This window comes from Corvus brachyrhynchos, unplaced genomic scaffold, assembly GCF_000691975.1.
Source record: "Corvus brachyrhynchos isolate BGI_N302 unplaced genomic scaffold, ASM69197v1 scaffold255, whole genome shotgun sequence".
NCBI classification, from domain to species: Eukaryota; Metazoa; Chordata; class Aves; order Passeriformes; family Corvidae; genus Corvus; species Corvus brachyrhynchos.
In genome coordinates, this window is record NW_008238358.1 from 6,607,568 (window position 1) to 6,620,551 (window position 12,984).

Consider the following 12,984-nt stretch of genomic DNA (forward strand, 5'->3'; position numbering starts at 1 on the left):
TCTTCTTCTTTGTTTAGCTTATATGCTCTGCATATTTTTCCCTAGAGGAAAGCATAAAATATCTTTCCTCATCCTCCAAATTGTGCTAACAAACTGCCTAGCAATGTTTTTGGGTACAGAGGCATAAATACATCTTGCTTGGATTTGTATTGAGAAAAAGGGCTGCTGTGTTTTCACTGCTCAGACTTGTTAGCTGCAAGTTGCCAATTATGTCATGAACATGTTGTTTAATTTCACCAGATGAATACCTAAGCTTGGGCTCATTCAGAGCTAGCAGAGGAAGAAGTCTGGACGTGATGGGAATAGATGAGTCAGTTGTCCTTAAAGTTGTGAATAATGGACCATTATTCTGTTCTGTTCTGTTTTGCAGAACTTCAGAAGCAAGAATCACAAATTGTGGGTGTCATTTTATTAAGCTTGCTAATTTGAGGATTCTTGTTGTCTTTGGTGAATACTTACCATAAATCAGAGTTGTGGAGTCAGACTTGATCTGTGTTGGGAAGGCCTGTTTTAGGATAGATGTTCTCCTAAAGATCCTTTTCCCTTTGCATTTTGGATCTTGCTTCTTGGTGATAGACTTCATTTTTATGATATTAAAGTTATTTGAAAGGATTCAAAGAGGCAATTCGATAAATAACACAATTATTGTATTTCTCTTTCCTTTTTAAATCCAGAGGAATTTACACACTCTGCAATCCACTTTGGACAAATTACACCACTGGAAATAGATATTCTCTACCAACTTACGGATTTATACAGTGTTACTGGGTAACATAATCATGAATTTTATCATTTTGCAATCATCATTTTTGTGTTTCCTGTGTGGCCTCTTATATTTGTCTTAATTTTAAAAGGTTTTGTGTTCCATTATATTTTGTTACAGTAATTTATTCAATGTAAACTGATTTTGTTGTGTGCATGGGTTTTGTAAGCGAGTTGTGTATGTCAAGCACAATTATTAATTGTTGTATTATAGGTACACATATGAAGTAGCAAAATACAGTACTCCTAAAAGGCTGCAATGCACTGGTTGATGTTTTGTGTAGATCTTTAATGCATGCAAAATCTTAGGTCGAAATAGCTAGAAGTAGTTTAATTTGTGTATTATATTTCTTATTACTAGTAATGAAGAACTTAACTTCTGAATAATCTGTGCTCCCTTCATCTCCAAGCACACTTTAATGCAGTGTAGCAGACTTCTTAGGTGTGCATTCAAGTGACAAGTGTCTTTTTTGAAACTCAGATGTAGCTTGTGGGGTGTGGCCAGGAATACTGTACTGAATATGTTTGATGCTTTATCTAATCGTAATTTGCTTTTCTCTGCCTTGTGTAAAGGCGCTTAACTTTGGCAGATATTGAGAGAATAGCACCACTGGCTGAAGGTGCATTACCTTACAACCTGGCAGAACTCCAGAGGCAGGTGGGTAGAAGAAAAAAATAATTGAAACTGAGTGAATGTTTACATGTACTTGCAAATGAAAAGTAGGAATAATGCACTTTAAACAGATTCCTGACAAGTGAAACATGCTGGGTGTATTGCTGTAAGGATAGAAATGGGGCAGGCTGTTAGACACTGTATGTGTCTAAACAGGGTATGAGATGTCCGAATGGCCTGTTCAGATATGAGCATGTATGGATACTTGGATTCCTTACCGTGAATGCATTTGTTCACTCCTGAGAAGGCTTTTCACAGGACATAGCTCTCCATGAACTTCTCCAAAATGAGTCCTTCCCATGGACCCCAGTTCATCAAAAACTCCTCCAGTGTGGGTCCCTTCCACGTGGTGCAGTCTTTCAGGAATAGATTTGTGTGGGTCCTCCATGTGGTCACAGCCTCCTTGGAGCACATCCACATATTCCTGTGTGGGGTCCTACAGGGTCTGCAGGTGGATCTCTGCTCCACTGTGGACATTCATGGGCCACAGGGGCACAGCTGTTGCATCGTGGTCTGCACCACAGGCTGCAGGGGAATCTCTACTCCAGTGCCTGCAGCACGTCCTCCTGCTCCTTCAGTGACCTTTGTACCTGCAGAGTTGTTTCTCTCACACGTTCTCACTGCTCTCTCCAGCTGCCATTGCACAGGGTTTTTTCCGCCTTCTTAAATACGTTATCCCAGAGGTGTTACCACTGACACTGATGGACACGGCCTTGGCCAGCGGTGGGTCTGTCCTGGAGCCAGTTGGCATTGGCTCTGTCAACATGAGGGAAGCTTCTAGCAGCTTCTCACAGAAGCTACCTCTGTATCCCCCGCCCCTGACTTTGCCTCACAAACTCAATACAGGTAGTAAAAAAGGTAGAATTAGAAGATGAAAAGTATTGCGATAGAATGTTAACTCTTTATTTCACCAGAACTTTACATTTATGTTTGCTAGCTTTGCTTTTATCATAGCATCCTTAATAAACATTACACATGTATAGTACAGCATAGGAGTTCCAGGCCGTGCAGTTGGATGTTGAATATAAATTGTTTCTTACCTCAGTGGCTCATTACAGTTTAGCTGTAAGAACTAAAGATTTAGGACCAAATGTTATGCAGGTGTTTAACTTACATTGTTTTAGTTATTGTTACTAGAGCTGAATTTGATAATTTGGTTCTCTTTCAAACAAATTAGTCTGAAACACAGTGTCTGCTCTGTTCTTTATGTCACCGCTCTTTTGTGCTTGGTTGTCCTTAGGCAATTAAGCATATCTGAGCCAATACATGTCCAAAACCTACTTAGTGCTAATGGTCTTCCTATGGATTCCTGATGACAAGAATGATGGAAGGGAATGACCCAGAAATGTGGATACAACGTTTATCCAGGCTATTAAGTATTTTTGATGAAGTTTGGTAATGACATTCCACTGCCAGTTTTGGTTTTAATCAGTGTCTTAGTACTCACCTGTCTGAGTAGAAAAAAATACTGACATATTTTACTTTTGAGAGCTACCTTTGTAGCTTGGCACTCTTTTAAAACAAGCTTGCTGGTAAAAGTTTCACTCATCACTACAACAGAATATACTCTTTTCACACTCTTGAAGTAATACATTATATTTTCATCTTATTCTACATTCTGTGTTAAAACCAGACACCAGAAAACAAAATAATTTTATTTTATTTAGTTTATAAGGAACAGTCTTTTATTAGACCTTATCCTAAGTGAATGCTATATTAACAGTAAGTTAAGTGTATTGACGAAATGAAAGATATCTGTTCATGAAGAGAAATATCATCCCAGTGCAGTCCAGCTGTTCCTGGGAAATGAAACTAATTCTGTAATCAGTTTTATATGATTTTAAAATCCCTTTGTAAAGAAAAATATAAATTTTTGCATAAAATCACTCCATATAGATTTGGTAGAAATGAAAATTAGCCTGCTTTCAACCATATTTACTTTATTGTCAATTTTTTTTCATTGTGTAAGATTTTTTTAAAGCTTAGCAGCTGAATATCCTATGGGGATGACAGCTACAGTAATTTTCTCTTTATAAATATTCATGATTTGAAAGCTATAGCATTAATTACATTCATTTACATATCCATCTGAACACACAAGTAAACTGAAAACTTTGTGAACACTTATTTAATAATATAAAAGTGACATTTCCTTCAGAAAGAATTTGATTTTTAACATTCAGTCATGCATTCGCTAAGATTGATGTCTAAATGCAATGATCGGATTTTGATGAGAATCGTGTGAAGCTTTGAAAAAAAAGAATAATCTTAAACCAGCTGAAAGGCAGCAGGTGTGCTAAACTAGGAGAAAATATCAGTGGAATGAAGAGCTAGTTCTGCTTCTAAAGCTTTTTGGGGTATATTATTGCATGTGTCTTTTATTTACATGAATCAAAAGAAATATATCTGAATTTTAGAATTTATTTTTGTGGTTATTTTGTTTTTATTATCCTTTGGGGGGTTTTGTGTGTGGTTTTTTTTTTAATAGAAAATCATAGTGGTTCTACAATAGTGAGGATATTCTTTGGATTTATTGCTTCTATTGCTTGTAAAGGGAGTACAGTACATTTGATTTATGCTTTTTTTATGCTGGTCCGCATGTGCAGTGTGTAATTTTGGTGCTACCTAGAATTTCTCTATTCTTGTCTGTTAAGCTGTATTGTGGGGGAGGAGAACGTCTTGTGGAGGGAAGTGGGTTTAGCTGTACCTTTTTATTCTGTGGAAAAATGGTATAAAATATAATCCATGGTTTTTTAAAGGTAATGATCTCATCTTGACCTCATAGGCTTTTCTCCTATATTGTGTATATGCTGTGTAGCCTTATGCAATACAGGCAGGTTTTTGCACATCCCGTGTAACACCCATCCAAACAGAGTAGCTTGTGCTGAGGTAGGCGCTGTCTTCCTGTGGTGCTTCAGTGAGCTGAACGTGCCTTGGCTGGGTAGCCTTGGTGAGGGAGCTGAGAAGTGTGTGTGTGGTAGTCTTAGTGAAAATTCCTAATCTGCATCAGTCTGGAGTCTGTAGACATTCCAGCTGTGCTGTCAGCAGCACATCTGCTAACAATACAGGGTACTTTTAGGAAAAACAGGTTTGTGTTTGGAAAATGGACTTTAGTATCTGCTTTGCTGTGGAATTTACCAGTTAATATCTTGGCCCCTTAGATAGCGCAGGCAAGTTATACTGCATAATATCAATTCTTCTCTACTGGTCTTATGCTTGGAAGAAAATTCAGCCTGTCTTGCATACTTTATAGTGCAAGTTTGTGAATACATCTTGTGAATCAGTTACCTTGTTTCTAATAGCCATTTAATAATATGAGTCTCTGCAGATATTTTCTGTGCAGACTATATTATTTAGAACACTTAACAGATTTATAATAGTGTATGTAATTGAAAGGAGTGAGGTCAGTGTTACTCTCTAAATTAGCAACTGCCTGAAAAAGTCTTGTGGAGAATACTTTTAGGAATAATTAACATTTTGCTTGTTTTGAAGACATGAAATCTCATGTTTATGCTATGCATTAATGGGTGTGTAATCTTAAAATATGTCCTGTGCTGATAGAGCCTGTCTGTGAGATATTCTGTGAACTCCTTTAGAGATACTGAGTTTTATTTGACTCGAAAGGGAGTTCCATGCCTTACAAATACAAAGGCAACAGAATAGAAAATAGCAAAGTTGTTTAGAGTTTCTGTCTCCTTTTTCTTGAACATCATTGTTTCAGTTATACCAGTGTGCTGGTTTTGGCACAACTAGGAATATGTAAGGAATATTTTCTGAAAGGAGTATTTGAAAAATATGCCTCATTCATTAGGCACAATAGACATTATCTAGTAATTATTTTTATTTCTTCCTCCTCAACATAAAGCTACCAGTTTTTACCAGATTCTTTCTGTAACATTATAAAAGCAATTCACAGATGCCTTTGTTTTCCTGTGCAGATTTTCAAGCTTTTTTTCTTTTTTTTTTTCCTCTCACACAGCAATCTTTTGGAGAATTAAGCAGACCTATTTGGCTCCAAATAGCTGAGTCAGCTTACAGGTTCACTTTAGGCTCAGTTGCTGGAGGTGAGTAATATTTCTGCTTCCTGTTTTCAAGCTTGGGTTAACTTAACACTGTTTTACCAGACTAATTGATCTCATCTAAGGTGGATGTTTTGGTTATACATGTGTAAAATTGGATGCTGGAACCATTTTGGTTCTGCTATTCCCTTTCATTCCTTATCACTTGGCTTCTAGAATCTCTCTACAGTTCTTTGAAACTGCACCAGTAACAAATTTCCTTAGTGGTAATTCAGATAGGTGTTCATTCTACACACCTTGTTTTATGTAACAATGTAATTCGTTCTCCTTGAGACTTTTTTTTCTAAACCTTCATTAACGTTCTTTCTTACTTCCAGCATATCAGAGGTCTTACCAGCTTATATATTCTTTGTGTTTAAATAAATGCTGTAGAAAATCATCCTGATAATTATATACTACACCAGCAATGATGTTGCAGAAGTAATACTCCAAATGCTTTCTTACAGCTGTTGGTGCTACTGCAGTCTATCCCATAGACCTGGTGAAAACTCGTATGCAGAATCAGCGCTCCACAGGTTCAGTCGTAGGGGAGCTGATGTATAAAAACAGCTTTGACTGCTTCAAAAAGGTTTTGCGTTTTGAAGGCTTTTTTGGTCTTTACAGAGGTAAGTGAATTAAAAAAAAAAAAAAAGTCAGTAATTTTCTGCCCCCTTTTTTTGTTTTAATACCCCAACAGCTAGTTTCCTATGGGAAAACCAGGATACTTGATAGCATGTCTAATTTTGCGTTCATTTCTGAGCTCAGTATTTATCTTCCATTGTGCACCCTTCATCATAAACAATTGCTGGGAAAAACTGGGCTTTTTTTTGTTGCTATTGCTGATTTGCTCCTTGCTGCTTAAGTTGTTTAAAGACCTAATTTTTGGGCTGTAAGTGTTGAGGACATAATTGTAACCTCACAAAGTAAGGATTGCAACTTTTGGCTGGGGTCAGACATCAGGAGCAGATTAGCATCTGAGGAATAAAGATTCATTTTACAGCAAATATTTTTTGTTAAGAGACAAAAGACAGTAATTTTGAAATGTATCTGTAAGCTGGATGCCAGATCATATGCCTCATACTTTTGCAGGTAGTGGGACTTGTTTTATAATTTTGTCTGGTGAACAGAAGTTGCATTCTGCTGTTGAATTATGTTGCTCTATTTTACTTGAAAATATCACCAGTGGAACTCAGAAAACTGTAATTTAAAGAACAAAACTCTAAGATACAGATTAAGAATTCAGCTTTTTATCAGTTAGGCTGAAAGCTATCATATGTTGTTTTATCTTGGAAGATTCTGAAAGAGTTTTAATCACATTGGTGATTTACATGCAGGGTAAATGCTTACCAGCCCTCTGAAATAGATACTTAGTTGAATTCTCTATTTTTAATTGTAATTTCACATAACTTTATGAAGTTCACAATTATCATAAGGATGAACAAAGTATTTATTAATTGGCACACCTGTTTCTTTAGCTGCAGCAAAGTCACTCACTTATGTGATGTCTACAGCATTTTGTTCTGCTTTGTGATGTTTTCTGTCAGTGAAGACACTGGACAGTGTCCTTTATGGACAGTATCTAAGAAGTTTTTGCCTGTGAAAGTCTGTGGGTTCTGGCTAAAGAGTGTTTTGTAGTCTTGCAGGATTTTGCTATGAAAGTAAGTAAGGGAAGGAATATGTTGGTGCAAAGTTGATGAAATAGCTGTAGTCTGTGTAAATTACGTCTTACTGGTAAATTGTTTTCTTTTTTGGATGCTATATCTTTCACAAAAGCAAATACTCCTTGAGTTACATCTGTGAGACTGATTCTTCAGTGCTGTTCTACAGTACTGTTTTCTTTCTCTTGCCCTCCCTGCCCCATTTTTGCACAGCAGCATCTAAAATAATTTGTTATTTTATTTTTGTTTTCTGACCTTTCACAAACACTTTGAAATCAAGGATGATTCCATTGATGAGTTAAAAGCAGTGGTTTACACTTGAAAAAAAAGTTCTTGTTTGAAAGAATGTCAGTTTGCTAAACTTTTTAATAGCCTGTTTAATAATTGTCTTCAAGATTGCTTAGGATAAGAAGTTCATGTAGTTGTTTTGAAAATGTTACAGTTAATGGTCAGCATGTTACTAAGATTTGGACTCAGAGATTTGGATGGTCTGTTGGAAGTATGTTAAACTAAACAGCAGAAACACTTACGGAGTTGGCTGTGGGTCTGTTACTGGCTTCTTATATTCCTGAGCTGGATTATGCTAATTGTATTGTAATATAACTGCATCTATACCATAATATAATGGTACAATATAGTTGTTTACTGCACTTTAAAAAATAGAACTGAACACAAACTGGAAATGTTATAATTCTAAATAAAAACTTAGAATTTTTGGTCAAGAAAATAAAGACTCTTTTGAGTCTTGACATCCACCTTCGGAGCTAATGAAGTTTCTTCTCAGGTCCCTCACTAGACCATGCAGAGTCCCAGGTTCTCTGGCACACCAAATGTGGGTGCCCAGTGAGTTCAGCTACGTAAAGGGAGTGGGGGGATTGTCTTGTGGTGTTTTGTCTGGTGGTTTTGGTTTTTTTAAGTGTAGGCATTGCAGAACCAGATTGTCTTTTCATGGTAGATCAGAAATTCAGGCTGGGAGGGCACCATTTCTTTTTGTTCCTGTCAACCTTTCTTTGTATTTAATAACTACCTTTCCTCAGCATAGTAAGTCTGTAAATCGCACAGAAAGTACTATGTTGGAAGAAAACCCTACACTGCATATATTAACTGCTGCACTTTCTATTAAGGTACCTTTGTTTTGAGCTTCCTTTTAAGGAAGTAGTGTAAAAATTCTGCAGACTGAGTACTTTTGGGAATTCTGAACATTTAACATTTTTAGCTATGATTTCTTTATACTTAACGAATAGTGGAAAGCAGCATTGATGCAGTTTTGTTGCTGTGAGGTTTTTAGTTAGTTAACTGGCAAACACTTTTGACAAAATGATATTCCATAACCATGGAATAACATTGGGATTTGACCATATCTAGTAAAAAAACCTTTCTTTTTAAGTTTTATGATCTATACATGTGCCAGAATGACTGTGGAGAAAACAGATTTAAAAATAATAGATGGCTGTTATAATGTGTTGTGGGAAGTTAAGACTGCCATCTACTGATTTTTTTCTTAAACCTATTAGTTCCTAGAAAAGTGTATGTGCGATTTTCAAATGACAGTTCATGTTGATAGTAGCTATTTTCCCATAGCAAGGACCTTGCCAAAATTGGTTTCTGTCCACTAATACCTCTTTTTAGTGAGATAAAAAATGCTTACTACTAATAGGATTTAAAGAAGTTCATGCTACCATGTTGAACTGAACAAGAGAAAATCCTTCATACCCTTAGTTGACTCGAGTCTTCAGAAAACTCAGGTTAATGAGTCAAGTAGAAGTGAGTTGATAATTTATCATAGTCATGTGTATATCTCACAATTACTATCCTATTTTAAAAAGTGATTGCAAGCTTTATGGGAAATGATGCTAAGGGGCTAAAAAAGTCAAACAAACACTTATGTAGTAGACATATCCAAGGTATATGTTTGGTCATTAAACTTTTTTCCTTCTGTACAGCAGCAGCATCAGGCTTGACTTGGTTGAGGAAGGCAGATCTGGTCACACATTTCATTATAATTTTCAACAGATAATTGTAATATAAAATCGTACTTGTAGGAATATGCAGTGCTCTAGCAGCATCCCATACTTAAATGCCTCCCACCTCAAAGGATGTCCCTTGTGCAGAAAGGCATTTCTGAACAGCACTTATAAAATACTAGTTTTTCTATTAGGAAGATAATGTTGCCTTATGATGTCTTTGTTTCTATAGGCTTGTTACCACAGCTGATAGGTGTTGCTCCAGAAAAGGCTATTAAGCTAACTGTACGTATCTTTTTTTTTTTTTTTCTCCTCCCTGGCATCCTTTTGTTTGTTAACATGCACAGGATTTATTTCCTAAAATGTGTGAAAGATGACCACTTACAAGCATTCTAATATATATGGCTACAAATGTACTTGATATGTATTAGTAAGGAGGAAAAATACCTTAAAATAGTGTGTAATATATTGTATCTTTATTAGGTTAATGACTTTGTCAGAGACAAATTTACTAAGAAAGATGGTTCCATTCCACTCCCTGCAGAGATCCTTGCTGGAGGCTGTGTAAGTATCTGTCCTGTATTCCTAGGAAAAATTGATTCTCAGTGATGTCCAGAATAGTTGGAATGACAGTTAATGGGTGTGCTTTGTCGATTTGAACAGGAGTACTCTTTTTTCCCCCAGTTGCAGGAACTAAAAAAAGTACTTTGTCTGTTTGGAAAGCTTAGCATACTTCTGAGTTAAGTTCCCTTGAAGGATGGGCTTAAACAACTTGTTTTGGCTCAGTTTGCAACTTTCAGTTTCAGCAGTGGTTTTATTCACAAAGTCCAAAGAAGAGGGTGCCTATTCTCCCTTTCTGTAAGTTCTGCTGGGTTGCTATTCATCATTAGTGTGGGAAGATACAGGTACTCCTTGAGAATGGGTTATAGGCATGATTAAGTTTCCTTCAGGGGTGGGATGGAGATGTCTAGAATGGTTTAAGAAAATCTATTTCTTGCTGATGATTTTAAGAAGGAAAAGAAAGAAACTCTTCAACTTGCTGTATGTGAAATTTTTACTGTTATGAAAATATGGAAAACATGAACAATATAGCCTTACCTTTCAGGTAACAGGTATGAGTGAATTGTCTGTTTAAATGACTTTGTATAAAATGTAGCTATGTTAGTCCAGATGATAATTACAGCCCTCATCTAAATATAGTTAAAAAACCAACTGTGTTTTTGTTGAAACTGAGGGCTGTAATTCAATTGATGTTTTAGCAATCTGTAAGTGGTTTGAATTGATACTGATGATAGATTTCTTTTGGTTTTGCACGTTGGCTAATTTCATTTGTGGGATTCCCCAACAGTTGTTAACCCTATAATATGCTTAAGGCTTGAGTTGGGTTTCTTTTGTAGCAGAGAGCACTAATAACTTCCAGTTGAGTAGGCTGACAGGCTGGTATAAAACCTCCTCAGCTTACAACAAAACCTGGGGCAGAAAGGTTGTTGACCTCTGCAAACTTTTAATTCAAAGAAACAGCCCTGAAGGGAGGCTGCTTATAGTTCTGCCTGATTGAATTTGGCAGCCTGGTACATGCTTGAGTCTTCACCTGTCAGTGTACAAAGTTTATTTTCTGAGAAATGTGAGAAAGAGCTCCAATGTGTAGCTAGCAGAAGACTAACCTTTTTCTGGAAAGCTCAGTAACACAGAAAGCAAATGCAGGTCATTTATAATGGAAGAGAATATAATTCATTAGTATTTGTGTTGTGCTTAAATTCATAACTAAAATCAAACATCTGCTAATGAATTTTATTATTTTACATTATTTTGTACTGAAATATATAATACTAAATTCAGTCTACATTAGAGGCTTTTTCATGTCCTGCTAGGTACTCCTTTTTTCAAAAGAACTTAATTGTCTTACTGTAGTGAACATGGAAAAATTGGAGATAAATTGAGCTTCGGATAAGCTTTCAGAGATTTGGATGTTTTTTTGAAGATGAGCAGATTTGTAGTCTGTCCAAACACAACACCTTCAAGCTGACTGTCTTAGCTGATACTTTCATCTCCTTTTTCAAGATAATATTAATCACAATCTGGGAGAATTTTAAAAAAATTATAGAAGTGTTGGTCACAGTTTAGCAACCTGAGGGATGTTTCTTGGTAGCTTCATCTGGATCATCTGATATCTTACTCGTTGAAGATTTTTCTGTCTGTACTGCTGCTTAGTTCAATTTTAGCAATTCCTCTTCTTCCTAAATAGCAGAATCTTTGTTAGCAAGCCAGTAAGGTTAAGAGTCTGAAAGTATCAGTTGGCTAAAGCAGGAACAATTTGATACTAGTCTTTCTTTTTTTCATCCTCAGACCTTTTCATTCTCGTTGTGACTGCTCTTCTCTATGTTGACTTGCTTGGAAATAGTGTTGGTCTTCATGCTTTCGGTGTTACTGTGTTCTGTTTTTCTACAAAATACTGTGGGGTACAACCAGCAGTTACATCCAAGGAAGTGCCACTAGTAAGCTTAGTCCTTTTCCTTGCAGGGGCACACAAGGCTTTCTGTTTGGGTGATGCTGCCTTTCAGTTTTCCTTTTTTCTCTTCCTTCACTCTCTGTTAGTACAAAATGATGGGTTAATGTGCGAATGTTTGGATTTTATATATGCCAAAATTATTTTCAGCATCAGGATTTGGGTACCTTGGTTTTTTGTGGCTTTTTCTTACTGTTCAACACTTAAATATTTTGCTAATAGTACAGTATAAATCTAGGCTAAAATTAAAACATATATTTTCACCTTGTCATAATATCAGAAGAAATAACATTATGCCTGCATGTAGTTCTCAGAGATCTACATATTACTGTCTCTGACTCTCACTTACCTGTGTTTAGTGCTGAACTATCTCCTCATTAACAGGAATAAAGCAGTTTTTGGTAATTTCTGGTATGGAGCTGTATTTTCATCCATTTTACAGAGTTTACAGTAGAGACCTTCCATGCTTTTGAAAGCCTTCCCTCTTGCAAGGTATACAAAAGCACATTGTGCATGCCACAGTCCTCAATCAAAAGAATTCTTGTGAGGAAGTGAAGGCAGCTTGGGAAAGGTTCCAGCAGACATGGCAAATTCTCCTCTCTGGATGGCAGTGCTGTATCAAAGCTTATGTATGGTGTTACAGTCTTCTAAGACCCACACATAAGAACAGGTGAAACCTCTGACATTAAGACAGTAGTAATTCAGGAGACCTTGTGTAGGATGGTCAGTATCCTCAGCTCTGGAGTACCTGCAAGCAGTGCTGTACTGTCCAGCAAGGGGGCCACTCACAGGTGTGTCCCTCCTCCAGAAATGCTAATGCCAGGAGACTGAATCGCTTTGGCCAAAATCTTACTTCTCAGGCTCCAGTTATTCTCAGCTTCTGTAAGAATATGGAGTAAACTCATGTTCCCAGTAAGAGGAAACATCTTCATTCTCACAGCAGTTAACAAAGACTTCCGCCCAGGCAGTGCCTGTTTATATGGTTAGCTGCCTGTCTGTTGTCTTTCCTTCCTTACTGCAGGGCAGGGACCTCCCGCAGGCAGCCCGTGCCCTGTGCTCCTTTAAACCTACCTGCTGGCTGCTGGGCAATGCAAATGTCACTGGGAAGTGTAGGGTCTGGTCTCTCAGAGCCCAAATACTCCCAGCTGCTCTCAAGCTGTAGCTGTATTTGAAAACTGCAGAGCAGCTATGTGGGGCAGCTCAGTTACAGCAGTCAGGTCATACCTGTCAATGAAAGGGCTCTTGTCCCTGATAGATGAAACTGATAGCCTGTCTTCCTACCTGCCTGAAGTATGCTGGTTTGTTAATCATTAACAGCACTATCCACATTTACACATGTTCAGAGCAAACAATTTCTTTCCCT

General features: G+C 37.0%; 1 protein-coding gene across 3 annotated transcripts in view; it reads left to right on the forward strand.

Annotated features, from left to right (window-relative positions):
• Positions 1–12,984, forward strand: part of SLC25A12 (solute carrier family 25 member 12) — a 61,741-nt gene that overhangs the window by 38,259 nt on the left and 10,498 nt on the right. For all 3 annotated transcript variants that reach the window (XR_001862388.1, XM_008634766.2, XM_017735640.1), the window contains exons 7-12: positions 675–768; positions 1,336–1,420; positions 5,415–5,499; positions 5,961–6,119; positions 9,348–9,400; positions 9,599–9,679. Coding sequence is in view for 2 of the 3 variants with exons in the window: in XM_008634766.2 (XP_008632988.1) it covers positions 675–768; positions 1,336–1,420; positions 5,415–5,499; positions 5,961–6,119; positions 9,348–9,400; positions 9,599–9,679 (557 nt within the window). In the remaining variant the exon portion in view is untranslated. The remainder of the gene's footprint in view (positions 1–674; positions 769–1,335; positions 1,421–5,414; positions 5,500–5,960; positions 6,120–9,347; positions 9,401–9,598; positions 9,680–12,984) is intronic.